At 43.4% G+C, this 20,002-nt stretch overlaps 1 protein-coding gene across 1 annotated transcript in view; it reads right to left on the reverse strand.

Annotated features, from left to right (window-relative positions):
* The window catches only part of nphp4 (nephronophthisis 4), a 97,505-nt gene that overhangs the window by 16,344 nt on the left and 61,159 nt on the right, over positions 1-20,002 (reverse strand). The window contains 9 exon segments of the mRNA XM_042098550.1: positions 403-583; positions 1,079-1,239; positions 2,071-2,249; positions 3,106-3,297; positions 7,638-7,807; positions 9,167-9,301; positions 12,454-12,509; positions 14,652-14,778; positions 17,784-17,966. Of these exon segments, the coding sequence (XP_041954484.1) occupies positions 403-583; positions 1,079-1,239; positions 2,071-2,249; positions 3,106-3,297; positions 7,638-7,807; positions 9,167-9,301; positions 12,454-12,509; positions 14,652-14,778; positions 17,784-17,966 (1,384 nt within the window).

A 20,002-nucleotide genomic window follows, 5' to 3' on the forward strand; every position in this document is an offset into this window, starting at 1 on the left:
TAATTGATTTCAGTTGTTTGGTGCCGAGAGACCCAGAAGGATTGATGGATATCTCAGCCTTGATTGTAATTTACATGCCAAGACAATTTCCGTTTTTCTTCAGCCCACTTTGAGAGATAAACAGGCACAGCTTACTGGGCAAATGCTTTCAGCAAACAGAAACCATTTAAGCCAACTTCTATGTGAACTTGTTTCCTGGTAGATTCCATTTAAGCCAACTTCTATGTGAAAAATGTTTCTAAAAGCTTTGAAAAGAAACAAGAGAAGCTTGAGAACCCCTTGAGGTGAAGTCACCCATATGTACCTGCCCAAACAACACATAAAAACAGAAAAGAAAAGAAAATGTAATGGTCAGTGTAAAAGCGTAATTTCATCAGCTGACCCTGACCCAAACCCACTCACCCACGTTTCCCAGGCGCAGGTGCAGTCTGCCCTTGACGGAGGTGAGAATGTTGATGGGTGACATGACTGCGTGCCTCGAGAGGTGCCCACTTGCCACGCTGCCATCTTGGATGAACTCCGTGGTGATGACCTCCAGCTCATGAACAACCTGAACTGCAGAGCGGCCCTGCCTCAACAGGTGCTACACACAGAAAGGGGAAGCCAGTCAAACACAGTAGACAAAGCCAGTGGGAAACAAAGGCTTCGTTCAAAGGTTTTGTTTGGTTGGTGTAGGCATGTAAGTTAGAAAACTTTATTTGTGTAGCACTTTTCAGAGACAAGCATCAAAAAGTACTAGAGGGGAAAAAAACATGACCGGGGTCAAATGAGTTACATGACCGGTCAGTACAATCCCTAGATTTTGAGCAGTAGAGGAGAGAGGCAACATGTTTTGTTTGATATTGGGGACATGCGTCTCAGAAACTACAATCAGAATCTCTTGTCTTGTTTAGCTGTGAAAAGGTTTCTACTGCCCAATCGCTATTGCATTTAGGCAACCCAGGAGTGTAGATAATGCATAATGCATGGGAGGAGCGAGTTATCAGCTTCACTACGCTTGTCTGCAAATAAATGACATGCAATGTTAAAACTGTCATGTGCATGTTAGTGTGAGTGTGAGTGTGTGTGTGTTGCATACCTTGAGCTCCACAGCAGCGCAGCCAATGAGCTGCATTGAGTTGCTGTCCCACACGTTGATCTGCAGAGAGTGCTGAGCCAGGTACTTAAGGAAGCTCCGCCTCTCTCCTGGACACACAGGCTCTGCCCCCACAGTGAACCGCAGCTGCAGCCCAGGGGACTCTGGGGGCGAGATGGGAAAATGTTTTCTTACTAGTGCACACACACTCCAGAAGGACAGAAGAGAATGAGAGGAGTGAGAAGAGAATGAGAGGAGAGAACGAGAGGCAGGCATGAAAACGGGTCAGGGGTGAAAAAGGTGAGAAGGGCGCGCAAAGAGGGAAATGGGCGTTTCATAGCAAAACAAGCGCGAGTGACATTGTTGCCAATAGTGCATAGCTTCCATGGAGTATGAAGTTGCCTAAAACCAGAGATTTATAAAGAAAACAAACTACAAAAAAAAATACTTATTATTTCTTCTTTTTGGCTTGGGCCTATGTGTGAAGGGGCCCACTTGCACTGTTTGTTGATCAGACAAGTTTTTAATTGGGCTCTTGTCTTACAACGCATCAAGATGCGTTCGCGTCTGCGCGTGATTTGTAAACTCAGTTGTAACCCCATACCCCAACGCACACACACACACACACACACACACACACACACACACACACAATATTTTCTCATCGGATCTGCACGAACCACGTAAGTCCCCCACGTAAGTAATTTCGCCGAAAGGTGAGGAGTTTTCATGCCTGGAGAGGAGTGAGAAGAGAATGAGAGGAGAGAATGGGAGGAGTGAGAGAAGAGAATGAGGAGTGAGAGAAGAGAATGAGAGGAGTGAGAGTAGAGAACGAGAGGAGAGAGAAGAGAATGAGGAGAGAATGAGGAGAGAGAAAAGAATGAGAGGAGAGAATGAGAGGAGTGAGAGTAGAAAATGAGAGGAGAGTAGAAAACCAAAGGAGTTACCTGATTTCACCCTCAGAGTTTGACCTTAGTTCACCTTCAGAATCTTACCTGTGTTCACTGTCCCGTCCTTGTTGATAACGGCGAGGATGCAGGGGTCATCATCTGTGGGCTTCCCCTGTAGACCAATCAGAGACAAGCGCTGGGTGCTGACAGGAGGGAAGCGGTAGAGCTGGAAGGTGAAGTGGACGCAGCGAGGCCAGTCAGTCGGCACACCTGTCTGAGAGATTCTGCACACACACACACAGACAGACAGACAGACAGACAGACACACAGACAGACACACAGACAGACACACACAAACCCCATCATCTTTACTGCCTCCTTTCCAGGACAACAGGACATCACTGTATATAACACAGGCTATAACATCAGCCTGTGAGAGATGACCCTTATCCAGTGCATGGGACCTCTTGCTCCTGCTCCTGGTGTGAATGTAAGGCATGTGCTGAGAGAAGGACCCCAGTGGCCAGACCTGGCCAGCAGGCGTAATCAAAGCACATCATGACTTTCTGCATCCTGAAACGCCCCGCTCAGGGAAAGTGCTGACGACATCACAAAAGAGGCTGTGTGTTAATGCAGCCCAACAGCTCTGTGCTCCAGGGGCCATGGCAAGAGAGGAGCGCAGGAATCAGAGAGAGAGCGGGGGAGGGAGAGAGGGGAGATGGGGGAGTGAAGGATTCAGAGAGAGAGGGAGGGAGAGGAGGAACGAAGGATTCAGAGAAAGAAGAAGGGGAGAGGGGGAACGAAGGAGTCAGAAAGAGAGGGAGGGGAGAAAGAGAGCGTGGATAAGGCCAGGAACTGCAGGATGAGTGTGCGGGTCAGCCTCCTCTGTGTGTGTGTGTGTGTATGTGTGTGTGTGTGTATTCTGAAACGTGTGTGTGTGTGTGTGTGTGTGTGTGTGTATATTCTGAAGTGTGTGTGTGTGTGTGTGTGTGTGTGTGTGTGTGTGTGTGTATATATTCTGAAGTGTGTGTGTGTGTGTGTGTGTGGGTGTGTGTGTGTGAAGGATGTCTGTTGCTCTGCAGAGGGTCGGTCTCCTCTGTGTGAGAATGTGTGTGTGTGTGTGTGTGTGTGTGTTCTGACCTGGAGAAGGCGAGGAACTGCAGGACAAGAGTGTTGCTCTGCAGCGGGTCGGCCTCCTCCCTCTGGGGGTTAAAGGTTACGGGCTCGCTGGGGTCTGAGACCTCGGCCACCTGCCCATGTAGGTCCAGCACCTCAGGGAAACTAGCGGAGAACAGGTATGCCAGCGAACTCCGAGAACTCCGTGATGGCAGGCTAGGAGGAATTGCAAAGGTCAAAGGTTACGATGTGTCTAGCCATAGCACAAACTGGTGTTTCTGACACCTGGTACAATACACACATCACATGCCAAAAATGCATCACATGCATATACAAGACATGAATGGCCAGTTTTGATAGGTCAATACCATTGTATTTAAAACCAAACAACACATTCTTATTGGAGGCCATAATCATTTTGTAATTCACAAGTATCATAAATAGTGCATTAGATCTACACTTTGTAACTGAAGTGGCTTCACTGAAACCTAAAACTTTTTTTCCAGAGATGCCACTATAATTGGGAAAAGGAGTATCTATCAATGCAGTGTTAGTAGATGTGAAGCAGGATGTAGTAACTGCAGGTGTAGGTGTACAGCATTGCAGATGTAACAGCTGCAAGCAGCAATAAGGGGGCCAAGCAGACAAGCTGGAGCTGCCATGGCTACATGAAAGGGTTGCTGAGATATGAGCACACTTCCTGTTTGGTGGCTTCACGAGCGATTTCAATTGGCTGTTATGGGCGAACGGTTTTAGATATCGCTACAAATAACACTTGTGAGGCTTGGTCTGAAGATCATCTATGCAAAGTTTCATGAAGATTGGACAAAATTTGTGACCTGTGAAAATGGTTTAGTGTTTTAGTTTTAGTGTTTTACAACAACAAACAGTCACCAAATGTATTGAGCATCCTCCCAATGGGGTCTGAAGTCCATGTACAAAGTTTGGTTTTGATATATGAAAGGGTTGCTGAAATATAAGCTCACTTCCTGTTTGGCGGCTTTGTCATCAATTTTGATTGGCTGTGACGGGCAAACGCTTTAAAAAATTAATACGCAATGGGATAACTTTTGTGAGGCTTGGTCTGAAGATGAAGTGTGTCAAGTTTGGTGTCGATCGGAGAAAATTTGAGACCTGTGAAAAATTTGTTTCACATTTGATAAAATCAAATATGGCGGAAAACCCATCATGGCGGAAATTCATCACCCTACATCATAGGGTGCGTTGTACTCGGCTTGGTCCAAGGATTCCAACGATACCTCATTTTTAGAAATTCGGGTCAAAGGGTCAAAAGTTACGCGTGTAAACGCACATCCAACTTTGACCTGCTTTGCTGCTAGGCCCCCAATAACTGCTCAGTAGGATGTTTAAATGTACGGCACTGCGGATGATACAGCTGAGTTAGAGGCTGATGGCAAGAGGGATGAAGCTGCTCCTGTGTCTAGTGGGTTTGGTGCTCAAGGCTCTCCTGCGCCTCCTGGAGGGGAGGAGTATAGGGAGAGAGAAGGAGTGCTCATGGCAGGTGTGATTGAGTTTGCTTCATCTTCCTGTAAAGCATGCGTGATGGGAGCATCTGGCTGCAGTCACAGGTCAGGCATCTGAGGACTGAGCATCGTCCACACACCTGCTCTTAATCAGGCGCAATCAGCACACCATGTGCTCAGCTGTGCTGTACTTAGTGCCAACGTCTCTTCAATAAGCGCATTTCCCAGCAGCACTCAGGGAAGCCCAAACACATACTACTTCAGGTGAACTCGCATTTGATTCCTAAAGACAGATTAACTCATAGTGCCTGCCTGTCTAAACTCAGATCACTTAAGGTGAACTCACATTTGATTCCTAAAGACAGATTAAATCATAGTTCCTGCCTAAATACAGATCACTTTTGCTTCCCAAACACACCCCATTTAAGGCTAACTCACATCTCCTGTCTAAATCCAGACCACTTTAGGTGAACTGGCATTTCCTGCCTTCTTTTTCAATTTTTTACTTCATTTTTCATGCAGACAAGATGTTCTACAAACACATACAGTTTTGACCTAAATCCTCCTCTTTAGTAATAGACATTATAAACACTTCCCACAAGCAGTGCAGACAATAAAAGAACAGGCAGGTAAACCACAACTGCCACCAACAAGCAAACAGCTTGTCACCAGGACATTAACATCACTTTTAAGTGCTGGATTAACAGTTTACCACCAGTAATTCCGTCCTCAGTTAAAACACCATACACTCATCACCATCAGTACCTGCTCAGCTAAAACACCATGAGCTCACCATCAGTACCTGCTCAGTTAAAACACTATAAGCTCACCATCAGTACCTGCTCAGTTAAAACACCATTAACTCACCATCAGTACCTGCTCAGTTAAAACATCATAAGATCACCATCATCAGCTCTTCAGTTAAAATACCATAAACTCACCATTAGTACCTGCTCAGTTAAAACACAATTAGCTCACCATTAGTAACTCCTCAGTTGAAACACCATAAGCTCATCATCAACGCTCCACTTAAAACACCACAAGCTCATCAGCAGCAGCTCCTCAGTTAAAACATCAGAAGCTCACCATCAGTAACTTAACTAAGGGTACGTCTACACTATTGCGTTTTTGTTTGAAACTGAATGACTTTTGTTACAATTCGGCCTCCTGTCCACTTTACCCAATTGGTTTTTGAACTTCTGAAACGGAGAGATTTTAAAACGTTTGTCATGATTTTCAAGAATTTTAATGCTTAATAAGTCTGCAGGTTTTCAACACTGCATGGTCATCGTTTATCTGACCTAGCAACAGGTAGACATAAGTCAATAGTCGTGTGATTTGCATATCACTGGTATAATATGGGCGCACAACATCGACTTCAAAATTGAACCGGCCTTTGTGGACACGGAATAAATGAGTCTTAAAAAGCTGTATTAAAATAAAAATGGCGTAATGTAGGTGTAGACTAAGCCTCGTGTGCTTAGTTCTTAGGCACTAAGCACCTCCTCCACAGAGTTATGACTCCTCCCATCCACACCAAGACCCTCCCCCAATGAGTTCTGACTCCTCCTATACAGTAGGCTCGTAACCACTCTTCCTCACTTCTGTAGGCCTCTCTGTTGCCATATTTTATTACAACTACCATTATTTACAATTGACAGACATTTAATAGACAGTTTTCATAGTGTAATTCCCATTTCTCCACACTTGTGGAGAAAGTGCCCAGTCCTAACTCCCAAATGGCCTCTGGCTCCATCCAACGTTTGTATCTGACTGATATATACCGCCCCTTTAATGTTTTTGCTATACACCGTCCCCTTTAATGTTTTTGCTTCAATCCACTATTCACAATGGCAAGTCAGAACAGCGCCACAATTTCGAGCAGAGATTAAAAATGTACTACATGCTTAGTGTGCAGTCTAAAGGGTTTTAGTTTGTCTGTGTCATGCTGTCGAGTCTCTATGGCTTCAGATGCCATTGGTTAAACGCTGTGTAATGTAAACACATCAGACGTTCTAGCCCTGGTGCTTGTGGCCCTGAAAAAGATTTGGGTGTAAATGGGGCTAATATTATGCCTGAACTTTCCTTTGTTTCCTTCTTGCACTTGTCATAGTGTTTGTCAGTCAACGTGAATGGCCAGGGTGTGTACTCTGTACTGTGCAGGCGTGAGATAGACATCCTTCCCGTAATCACTGTGGAAAACAGTCATTAAGCAAATCCTTACATCATTTGGCTTAAAGGGCACAGACGAAGGGGATCTGGGTGGAGGAATAACGTAACCTATGGATCATGCTAATTTTCTGCTAAATTAAACATTAATAATCCAGCGCCGCACCCTCCTCCCCTAACACCAAGCTTATCACACAACCCACAATTACGCTGCTGCTGCTGGGAATTCACTTCAGTGAGGGAAAGCGTGTGGGAGTGAGTGTGTCTGTGTCCATGCAAGTGTTTATGCATTAAGTATATTTAAGTGTGTGCATGTGTGTGTGAGTGCCTATGAATCTGAGTGCATCTCTGTGTGATAATGTCCCCTCATCATCTAAAGATGCAATCGGCGATAAGAGGCTAGAGAAGGCTTCTTTTTTTCAGAGAAAATTGCTGGGTGTTTGCAGACCATCTCACTTCCAGTCAAAGCAACAATTTTAAAGGCTAAACAGGGAAATGTCTACCGCAAACTAAAATCTGAATTCTTTCAGCCTCTATAGGCTAGACAGATGTGTTCAAGACTGTTATGTATGCCCAAATGGTCATGGATTAACTGTTCAAGCATGCATCCGTATATACCGCTTGAACATCTGTCATGAATTCCTGGATTTATTTTCTAGAAGCACGGTGGTCTATGTGTCCGGTGAAAGAATGTGTGTGTACGTGTGTGTGTGTGTTTGTGCATGTTAGCCTGTAGTCTGGGTGCCCAGTGTCACTGTGTGATAACAGGTGCTTGTACTGGTGTGTGTGTGTGTGTGTGTGTGTGTGTGTGTGTGTGTGTGTGTGTGTGTGTGTGTGTGTGTGTGTGTGTGTGTGTTGTGTGTGTGTGTGTGTGTGTGTGTGTGTGTGTTGTGTGTGTGTTACCCTGTGGTCCGTGTGCCCAGCATGATGACTGGTGCCTGTACTGGTGTGTAGGTTAGCTCCTGCAGGGGGGGTTCATCCACCTCTTGAGGCAGAAGCTCTGAACCAGATGGATCCTGCACGTCCTTTACACTCATTTCCAGATGCACTATGCTGCTCACGCCAAAACGTTCCTGCAACACCACACACACACACACATACTGTAAGCAAAGAAACAAGAAAGAACCGTTGAGAATTGACTTCGGCTCTGGCTCGTAATGACTGAGGGGTTTGAGACAGAGACAGTATTTTTGGAGAGTGACAACAGTGTCCATTTGCCTCTGCACACCACCACAATGGATCTGAAATAAAGCAATCAAGATGTGCTTGAAGTCCAGACTTTCAGCTTCAATTCAAGAGGTTGAACAAAAATATTCCATTAACCGTTAAGGAATAACAGCCATTAAATATTTGAAAGACATGGAAAAGTAGTGTGTGCGTTCTTTATGTGCCAATCACTATATTTAGCTTGCCACTGTGTAGAGATGAAGTGGCAGTGACAGTGACTGCTCTGTTTGATAATGAGGGAAGGGGTATACTGTATGAGTGATTTCTTTGTTGACCACTGTGGCTACTGGAAACTAAACCAGGAGAAACTAAACCAGGAGCCAGATCATTGATGATATTTTTGCACACAAGGCAGACTGGGGACTGGCATAATGACAGTGGATTTGCGGGTGTTTTACTTCTTCCAACGAACCCTATGTCTGGCAGCAGTGGCACGAAAGCCAGCAGATATTTTTGTTTTCTTTGTAGTATGTTAACCCTCCTACTATGCTTAGAAAAACTATTGGCTATTATGAAAGTGTCACTATGACCCAGGAAATATTTTATCTTATCTTATTTCACCTTGATATTCAAGGGCACCTTTAAATTTGGTAGTGTTACTTTTACTTCATCTTTGTTACTTTTACTTCGTCTAGAAATTCAACCACACAGTTGTGCAATCCAAATGTGTGAAAAATGCTGCAAACATAGTTACAACATATTATTCAGTGTCACATAATTGTACTAATGTTGTTTTTAAACTATTTAGATTATGATATTTATGAAATGAAACCATTTGGCCATAAATCCAACCTACAGCGCCACCTTTTCAATAAACCTGGCATAGCAATGATATACCAATTATTTTTGGCCTTTACTGAGATGGGACAGTGAAGAGAGCGGCAGTGTTTGTGCTGAAACAATACAGGTGAAGCCTATTTTGAACACTAATGAGACATATTTGGATTAAGAGATTCTCACAAGGGACGTTGTGAGACATATTTTGAGGCGTGTCTGTGGTGTGTGTATGTATGTGTTTGTTTATTTGTGAATATGTGTGTGTTCGTATTTAGAGTGTGTGTGTGTGTGTGTGTATGCATGTATGTATGTATGTATGTATGTATGTATGTGTTTGTATTTTTGTGAATGTGTGTGTATGTGTGTGTGGTTGTATTTTTGAGTGTGTGTGTGTGTGTGGGCGTGTGGGTGTGTGGGTGGTATCTTACCACATGTGACAGCTGGTGGGCTGAAGCCAATGGGGAGGGATGGAGCCTAGAGGGAATAGACTGTTGCCATGGAGACCCCGTGGAGTGTCTGAGAGTCGGGTGGCGTGAAGCTTCAGCCAGCTGAGACATAGAGAGCTGAGGCACGGGAGAAGAGAGGGAGGAGAGGAGAGGAGGGGGAAAGAGGGAGGGAGAGACGGAATGAAAGAGACAGAGAAGGAGAGCAACAGAAAACAAATTAAGATGTGCCGAGAGAAAACAAGAGAGGCATTAATTGATCACACTCTCATGGATTCTCACAGATCACCAGTCACTGCCTTCCCAGTGGTTAGCCTCCCTGTGCGCCCAGGGCGGTCCATGTGCTGCATGTAAACTAGGGATGCATCGGGACAGTGTGACCAGGGCTCGGTATGCATCACACTTTTTAGGCCACGCTAATGGTACAGTTTCGGTATCTTACAGCTCTGGAAAAAATGAAGAGACCACTGCACATTTGTCTGATGTCATACAGTTGCTGAGTGACATTGGAATGAGTTGACCGTATTCAATGACCGTCAACTCATTCGAATGTCACTCAGCAACCGTAGGATGACATCAGAAAAATGTGTAGTGGTCTCTTCATTTCTTTAAGAGCTTTATATATATATATATATATATATATATATATATATATATATATATATATATATATATATAAAAAACACATTAATAAAATTAACTATATTTTGCCTATAGATGAAAAATGTCTGTGTCTGACCCTAGGCTGAAGACCCTAGCCGGTGATGCCTGTGTACCGTGGCATCCCTAATGTAAACCCTGGAGCAGTAGCCGCAGAGAGCCCTGCGCAGACCAGCGCCTCTCCCTCAGGGACCAGCCTCTGGAACCATGAACAGGCTGATTAAGATTCAGTGGCACACACCAAACAGCTCCATTAATTGGCTTGGGTCATCCATGTCTCTAACAACAATCCGTGTTGCCTGTGTGTGTGTGTGTGTGTGTGTGTGTGTGTCTGTGTCTGTGTGTGTGTCTCTGTGGCTTGAGAGCTGTAATATTTCTGTGTTTGTGTGTGGCATCACTGGAGGATGCCTGGTCAAATATACATAGATCTGATACATCTGTTAATGTGCAGTATTTCACCAGGTGCGCTACCTGGGGGATGTATGAATGAACATGGACAAATAGCCTTCCCAGACTGCTTGACAATGTTTAATGCTGAGAGGCAGGTGTATGTACAGTATTATTACAAAAAGCAGTGCAAACAGTGATTTGGTCAGTCAGCGCATGCTGTGCCTTTCTATTCTATTTGCTAAACCTTAGTCTGATCAGGGCATGTCACCGCCCTTTAACCGTCATTTTCAGTGCTAACTGAATGGCACGCCCCCAATCACAGCCGCCGCAGTTAAACAAAATCATAGAACGGAATAAAATATTTGGCAATCAGTAAACAGACATAAATCACATGCTGGGTGTCATCAAAGAGAGTTAATGCAGGGCAGTAATTCCACCACTCAAATTTTTATCAGAAATGAATTCAATAGCATAACAGGGACCTACTGTATGTAGGGGAGTGGAGGATGTGAAAAAACAAAAAATGCATTGAGGTTGCTTTTGACAAGGAAACTAGTGCTCTGAATACTGATTCCATTGTTTCTGAAAGTTTATCTTTTTAACCACATTCTGGATTACACCTGCTTTTAAAAAGGTGAAAAATGTTCACCTCGAAACAGACAGTGTGCCGTCTCCCAAAATTTCAATACCTAAACCGGAATACATAATCAAACGGTCTTAAGGCTTCTCCTGTCATGATTTTGTGCTAAAATCTCACTTTTCCCTCTTCCTCCACATGAATCCATATGCACGAGTAAGAAAGGTGCAGCTTGCCATTCTGCGCTCCTGTGGCAGGCAGAATGTGCCTTCATTCGTACTTTCAAAAACTCTGGAACAGGCGCTAACATGTTTATGCAGCTGTCCCTGAATATTCTGGGTATAACTACACTTGTAGACTAATTAATACACAAAACACCCTCATCTGGATATGACTGTGTGTTAGTGTTAAACTTTTCCCTGACAAAAAATGAATCATGTACAATATACCGACCAAATATTTCAGAGTGGCCGCGTAGCGTTCGAGAATCTTTTACTTTTTTAGAGTGGGAGATTAATAAATGGGCATTGAATAAACAAAGTTGGATTAACCACAACTACTCAAGCAAGCAGTAAAGCTAATAACCAGACAAACACCAATTCTGTGTGGAAATATATTCATGTATTTTTATATTAATGTATTTTGGCAAGTCAATTTTAAACTGCTAAAATAAAATTCCCTGATATTCCATAACTTTGCCCCAAAAATGATAAAAATTCCCTGACTTTCCATGTCTGGAACAGACTTTCCAAAATTCCATGATATTCCAGAAATTCCATGACCCGTGGGAACCCCCACGATTTTCATCATCTGGATATGATCGTGTGTTAGTGCTAGAGCGGCCACTTAAGGGTACCCCCACGGCTTTCACCAGCAGTGACACTCGGCCCCTGGGCTTTGTGCCTCTGGCTAAATCACAGCCACGGAGGTATCTTTAACCAACATCATGCACACAAGCGGCATATGGCTGAATCACGGAGGTATCTTTAACCAACACATTGCACACAAGCGGCATATGGCTGAATCACGGAGGTATCTTTAACCAATGTCATGCACACAAACACCGTGTTGCTGAATCACGGAGGTATCTTTAACCAACGTCATGCACACAAACACTGTGTTGCTGAATCACGGAGGTATCTTTAACCAACGTCATGCACACAAGTGGCATGTTGCTGAATCACGGAGGTATCGTTTATGAACGCCACGCGCACAATGTTGTTGAATTACAGCCACGGAGGCAACCCTTAACAAACCACCACAACACTTTTTCAAACCAAAATGCTTGCAGTTAAAACAACCTTTATTTATCTCTGTGACTAAATACTTTGCTTGCTCTCTATATCACACATGGAGATAAAAATCTGATCAGATTTTTGATCATATCTGCCAGGGTTTGCAGGTCTTCTCTCAACACTGCACCTAGTACGTGTTTGGGTCCAATAACCACATTGACAAGTATCAGGTGAAGAGAAACGGCACCAAACGTTGTGTTTCATCCAGTCCGTAGAGGCGGCACTAATTGAAGCAGTCCGGCCTGTGGAGGATGGATGACTACTGAAATGTGAATGTGAATGTGTTTTTGTTTGCTGTTGCTGAAAGGGTGTTGAAGCTTTAATGAGATACACAAGCGTGAAGGCCTTACCCCTGGGCCCTGGATCGATCTCGACAGGGAGGCCTGAAGCTCCTGGATGCTTTCGTCTAAGAGAGAGAGAGAGAGAAACAGAGGAAGGGGGGTTTTGTGGTGGTTTGTGTGTTTGGGTTGGGGGGGGGGGGGGGGGGGGGGGTTCATACAAATAACACATAAATATTATCAAAATGGAAATTCTTCTAAAGGAAATCCCCAAGTTTTGTTTTTTAATTAGGAAGAGCTCTTCATCAGTAAGTGGTTGGGCATGTTTTCTGTTTTTACCCTCAGAGACACAGTTTCACAGCTTTCTCCACTCACACTCCTACTTTGCCAATTAGTGTAATCCTGAGAGGACTGAACAGCAACATGAGACTGGTCTCAGGCTGCAGTTCTACAGCGACATGAGACTGGTCATCAGGTGCAGCTCTACAGCAACACTAGACAGGTCATCAGGTGCAGCTCTACAGCAACATGAGACTGGTCATCAGACTGCAGTTCTACAGCAGGGTAAAAACAGCCTTGTGGTAGAGGCTTGGTTGGGGCTGCAGGAATTAGCTGCCAAATGGATGAACTTCTTCTCAGAGCTGGGTTTAGCTCATTTTACTTCTACTGGCTCAGCTCATGTAATTCTACTGTTGAACTACTGTTCACAAACTGGCGCTGTTTAAATGAGTAAAAAATAACTGAATCTGAATAACAGGCTAGGGATACTTAGGAATGAACACTGGTCAGCATGGGGGCATAGCACATGAGCTAGATGTCTATTACATGTGAAACTTAGGCCGCCTCAAGGAGTTATTGGAGAAACAGCACCCTGAACCCTGTGGTGCGACAGGCTAAAGTTGTGGTGAGTTTCTCCAGGAGTGTCCACCAGTATTGAAGCATTATTTGGGGCTAACAGTTCTTTCATGGCCGATATGTGGTCAAAGACCTGACTGATGGCAGAACAGGCATTCTCACTCCGTTAGGAAATGAAAGCAATGGCTTGAGATGGGCTTTCAGGTGTGTGTGTGTGTGTGTGTGTGTGTGTGTGTGTGTGTGTGTGTGTGTGTACAGGTATGCAATTGTGTGTCAGAGAGAATATGCATTTGTGCGTGTGTGTGTGTGTGTGTGTGTGTGTGTGTGTGTGTAACAAAAGGATGACACTCTGCAATGGGTAAGTCATCTCATGTTCAGTGGCATGTGTGAAAGGCCTACACATTTGAATCGCATTAGGGAAAAAAGTGTCAGACAGGCAGAAATACAGACTGGCTATGACCAATTAGCCTTGATCCAGAAGATAGCCTGACAGCTGATGACGTCAGCGGCCAAGTGCCAAGCAGAAGAAAGGGAAAGATTTCTGTTAAAACATTTTAAAGGCAGGCTTGAGAGGGAAAGTACAGGAAGATATGCTGGGTGTGATTTGAGGAAAAAAATCAGGAGGATGTTGCTTGCATGTCTATAAAGTGATGTCACACATCCCCACCATGAGAATCCAAATTCACTTTTAAACGAGGCATTTTTATGATTTTTATGACACCTGACAGAACCTTTGCCACTACTTTTATGTTGGGCTAAGTCTCTTTGGTTGCTGAAACTGGGCTATTCAGTAAGTGTTTGTGAGGGTTGTAAAATATGATGATGTTCTGCACTGAATCATCTTCTTTCATCTGTCTGGCTAACTGTAATTTCCTTTCTAAAATAGGCGATTTGTACTTGGCTGCGTTGTGAAAAGCCTTTCATGAATTATGGCAATGGAAGTGATCATCACATACTGCAGTCACAGTGTCAAATTGACAGTCACATCTGCAAAAGTGCTGGCAGTCTGGATGGTCTCTGATTTTATTCTTTTTTATAGACTGTTCTCACTTTGCAGCACTTTAGCTCAATATTGGTGAAGTAGTCCTTCATATGGGGTAGGAGGGAGGGGGGATTCAGCAGAGATATCAAGGGATATAAAGACTACAGGAATAGAGGGGAATTCAACCTCCAATACACCTAACTAAGCCTATACACACAAATCCAAGCCCAACATGTTTAAAGATCTGATGCAATTACTGAAAGGTGATGCACACTGCATGCTGAGCTCTGAGAACGATTTGGAATACTTCAGTGAAATAAATCCCCTAGGCAGTGCTGCAGATTACATTAGCCCATCAGACATCTGTCATCTGACACACGGATGACAGGGTCAGCCTAGAGGACAGACACATGGAGGTGTTGCGGGGACTCACCGCGCGCTGGAGACACGCCGTGCTTGCGCTTGGTCAGGCCACCTCTCCTGGACCCTGCCGGGCTGGACTGGGGCCTCTCCTCCCGGGCAGAGAACTGGAAGCTCAGGTGGACACCCCCTTCTGTGGCCTACAGGGTGAAGGGGAAGGCCAGATATTCTCAGAGCTTGTCTCAGGATTAGACAGTGATGACAGATTATCAGAGCTCGTCTCAGTATTAAACAGTGCTGAGAGATTCTCATAGCTCGTCTCAGGTTTAAACAGAGTTGATGGAGGTTGCTGTAATCACAGTGTTGGTGGTGGAAGCTCTAATTTGCAGTTTGGACCCCATGTTCCTAGACCGTTAATCAGGATAACAGTTGGGTGGATTCCACCATGAAGAGCTCTAGTCATAGCAGTAATTTTCCAAATTACACTAATATGACACTTGCAAAGACAAAGCTCTGCTATCACATGGTGATGGGATAATGACTGGAAAGCAAGCCGAAACCTTCAACAACATGACATAACAATAGCTTGAGCAGCTGCCCGAGCTACATGTCCTCTGTGAAAGCTCATCCTGAGACAACGGCAGTCTGCAACACAAAGTCCTTCAGAGTCATGGGTCAGTACAATGCTATTTTAGGCAGCAATCACACTGACAGTGACAGACTTCTTTCACCTCCAAAACGAGAATATTCCTAATTAATGAGTGTTAAAAACATGCAAGGTGGATATCAATTATGCACATGTTGTTGCTTTGATATGTTAATTGTTATTAATTGTGCACATGTTGCTATGATATGTTATGTTTAGCTAAATAGCTAGCTCCCTGTCTTAGCTAAGACAACTAAGCAACAACCTATTGTTGGGGAAAAAACACAACCTCAAAAGTTGTGAGGCGCGTTGCAACAGTCAGTCCCATCGTTCCAGAGGGAAACATTTGAAATTGAGTGTCTGCAGGTGAAAAATCACGTCAGTGTGATTGCCCCCTTAAACTGGTCTGCAGTGTTAATCCAGTCTTATTTTGGGTAAATGGAGCTGAGTAGTTGGATGTGTACACTGTGGCTATGTATTTCGAAAAGTGTGTTACTTACCCAGAATTCATTGCCCCATAGTCCTGCTTAAGATAGTTAAGGACTAAACTGCTTTGTGCAACAAATTAAATTAGTGTCTATCTCAAGTGTGTCTATCTGCTATATCTAAGCCATAGTAAAAGTCTGTATATCTGCTATATCTAAGCCATAGTAAAAGTCTGTCTATCTGCTATATCTAAGCCATAGTAAAAGTCTGTCTATCTGCTATATCTAAGCCATAGTAAAAGTCTATGTTTGTGAAAGTGCTCCCAACTGGCTCCACTTCAGAATCAGAATCATGCTTCACTTCAGAATTAGAATCGGGCCTCACTTCACAATCAGAATCACTCTTAACTTCAGAATCATGCTGCACTTCAGAATCAGTATCGCATTTCACTTCAGGATCAGAAACAATCATGCTGCACTTCCTCACTGCACAGTCCTCATGCTGATTATCTCTGGGTGATTATCACAGAGCTATTAACATCCAAGGATCAAAGCATGTCTAATTTAATAAACACTTTTATCTACTTTAAATCAAAGTGATACAGCCACCATTTCACTTGCCAAAAAATTACCACAATGACCTAAATTCCAAACCCTACATCACTGGAGAGTAGAATAAATCTGAGAAACCATTGTGACAGAAGGAAAAAGAAAATACAGGGCCGTGTCATTCATATGTAAAACAGCCTGAACTAATAGTCCTGCGTAAGGTATCTTTCTAACAGACACACATACAGCAGGGGAAATATTGAACAGGTCAACATTTTTTTCAGTAAGCATACTAACAGTGAGGCTATTTTCACCACACATTAGTATTTACTCAGGTAATTCACACATAGTTAAAAAAATCCTAACATTAAAGTCCATTAGTAGAGGTATGTGTATTAAAGTTGAATGACACAGGGACAAAGTATTGAAAATGCAAGGAACAAGCTGGAAGGGGCAGCCATGGCCTACTGGTTAGCACTTCGGACTTGTAACCGGAGGGTTGCCGGTTCGAACTGACTAGTAGGAACGGCTGAAGTGCCCTTGAGCAAGGCACCTAACCCCTCACTGCTCCCCGAGCGCCGCTGTTGTAGCAGGCAGCTCACTGCGCCGGGATTAGTATGTGCTTCACCTCACTGTGTGTTCACTGTGTGCTGAGTGTGTTTCACTAATTCACCGATTGGGTTAAATGCAGAGACCAAATTTCCCTCACGGGATCAAAAAAGTATATATACTTATACTTATACGGACAAGCCTATGAAATACTGAGAGAATGTAGTCTGGTCAGGCCAGAGCAAAATGTAATGTTTTGGATGTCATAATAGACACCATGTCTTTTTTTATGCGGAGAATCTTGCCATCCACCATGATGAGGATGAGACATGGCTAGACCTTCCAGCACGACAACGATCCAAAGCATACAGCAAAGGAAACTCTCAATTGGTTTCAGAGAAAGGAAATCAAGGTCCTGACTTAAATCCAATTGAACAGTTCTGGAAGTTGACTAAAGATCAGGGTTAACAAGAGGGACCCCTGGAAGATTTTAAGACTATCTCTTTAAAAGAATGGGCCAAAATCACACCTGAATACTGAGACTGATTAGTTTGATCATACAGGAAATGTATTGAAGCTGTCATTACAAATAATGGCTTTTCCACAAAGTATTTAAGAAATTGCAGTAGGCGTGTTCAATACTTTTTTCCTGTGTCACTCCACTTTATTACACATAACTCTACTTGGACTTTAATACTTGGATTTTTTAAAATGGGTGGATTACCTGAGTTAATACTAATATCTGGTGAAAATGTCATGCAAATAGCCTCACTGGAAGTATATTTACTGAAAAAAATGTTGACGTTCAATAGTTATTTCCCCCGCTGTATACTGTACACACACCATATACAGACACACCTGATACCAGATAACATTCACAATTGTCTTGACACTTGATGTGTATTCTATTGCATCATATAATCAATAAAATATCTATATTTATAAACATACAAACAAACACAGAGACATAACAGACATACACACACACACATAAGCAGGCTCACAAACACACACACACATACACACACAGGCTCACCTCAGTGGTGCTGTGGCTTGTGCAGGACGCGCTGTAGACCATGACACCAAAGGGGTTGGGTGTGGCTCCAGCCTGCAGCTGCAGCTGCGCCCGGGCAGCACCTTGTCCGTCCCCAGAGAAGGGGCTCCAGGCTGCCCAGCCCAGGCACTGCAGGAAGGCCACGCGAGAGGTGGACGTCGACAGCTGGACAGGCAACCGGATAGACAGGAAGACATAGATGCACTGGTTAACTCACTTTGTGCCAAAAACCATCAAACCCGATGTCCACATGGAGGAATCAAGTACCATACACGTACAAACCCCATGTCCAGCTGGAGGAATTAAGTCCTATATTCGTACAAACCCCATGTCCACCTGGGGGGGGGGATCAGACCCCATATACACATGGGGGATCAAACCCCATACAAACCCCATATCCATATAGAGAGGGAATAAACCCCATATCCATATGGAGACGGAATAAACCCCATTTCCATATAGAGGGGGAATAAACCCCATATCCATATAGAGAGGTAATAAATAAACCCCATATCCATATAGAGAGGTAATAAATAAACCCCATATCCATATAGAGAGGTAATAAATAAACCCCATATCCATATAGAGGGGGAATAAACCCCATATCCATATAGAGACGGAATAAACCCTATACACATACAAATCCCATTAGTAGCTACTTAAGTGTGACACTTGGTGTTCCATGAGATAAGTAGAGAATGAACTGGGGTATTAATGAGGGGTATTTAGGGTTTGGAGGATTGATGAGGGGTATTTAGAGGTTGGGGTATTGATATGGGGTATTTAGGGTTGGAGTATTGGTGAGGGGTATTTAGGGGTCGGGGTATTAATGAGGGTATTTAGGTTTAAGGGTAAAGTTTTTGGGGTATTAATTAGAGGTATTTAGGTTTTTGGGGTATTAATTAGGGGTTTGGGGTAATACTGGTAATGAAGGGTTTGGGGTAATAATGAGAGGTGCTGGGTTCTCATCAGATGTGTTTTTGAGAGCCTCTGATGAAGTCAGCCCTATGGGGCCCCCATTGCATTGAATTATGAGCAATCAATAATCAAGCTGTTCAGTCACAGACACAGGCAATTAATCACTGGAGTGAAAAGACCTCCCAACACAGGCCGATTCCTCACCTCCTTCTCATTCAAAACACACACAGTTGGTCTGATGCTCTCACTGTGGCTTATTTGCTGTGGGACATTCAGAAAAGGCCTTCATTGCCGAGTGCAACCAGTACTACATCCATTAAGCTAGTCTAAAACAAAGTTAAATGGCAAGCAACAGACAGGTTTAAAACAGGCCTGTTCAAACAACAGACAGGTTTAAAACAGGCCTAAAAAAATGGTGAGCTTTCAGAAATACATACTTACATATATATTTCTACATTCCTCACAACACTCTGCAGTCTGAAAAAGATCTATCTAGTTTCTCATAGATCAAAATTGACATGAACATACTGTGAACAGCAGATTGAATTAAGGCTTTATGTTTCCATCAAAATATGGACAACAGCGAAGATGATTAACACTATGCAACCAATTACTAAGTATGATCTCTATAATTTGTAAATACATCCGTAATCTTTCCTATTTCCACAAAACACCGTCTGTTTTCAGTTAGACTGACATAACGCTCTGCCACTCTGTCTCTTCGGATGGGAGGCTCTGAATAAACAAACAACAATTCCATTAACACTCCAAATTTATGAACAGTTTCAAAGTTCTAGAATGTGCTCCTGGTACTCTAGCAGTTTACAAACACACCCAATGGGTCACATCAGATACAGACACATCAAGTTTTATGCACATTTTGATGTGCTTGATGTGACCAAATATAAAAATGGAAACTATGAACAAACATTACTTGTTTTTCAATACATTAATTAGTTTGGTTTACAAAGGTGTCATTACTTGTTCCTTACCAGCCGTTGAAAACATCTGGCCCACATCTACCCAACTGAATTTGTAATTGAATAGCCCTGGGTTAGGGTCTATTCAGGTATACAGGTTTAGGGGTTATTCAGGCGTACCGGATTTGGGGCTATTCACGCATACAGGGTTAGGGGCTATTAGGGCCTATTACCCTCTTCCTGTTGATTATGTAGCACAGCTGCACAGGACATCTTTCCTCAAAATTACTTTTCAGTTGAGTTTCTCAGGATTGATGTTCTGAGCCAAATATTCTAAATACAGTCAAGTTTATCACCTTGAAC

The sequence above is a fragment of the Alosa sapidissima genome, chromosome 7, assembly GCF_018492685.1.
Source record: "Alosa sapidissima isolate fAloSap1 chromosome 7, fAloSap1.pri, whole genome shotgun sequence".
Taxonomy (NCBI): domain Eukaryota; kingdom Metazoa; phylum Chordata; class Actinopteri; order Clupeiformes; family Clupeidae; genus Alosa; species Alosa sapidissima.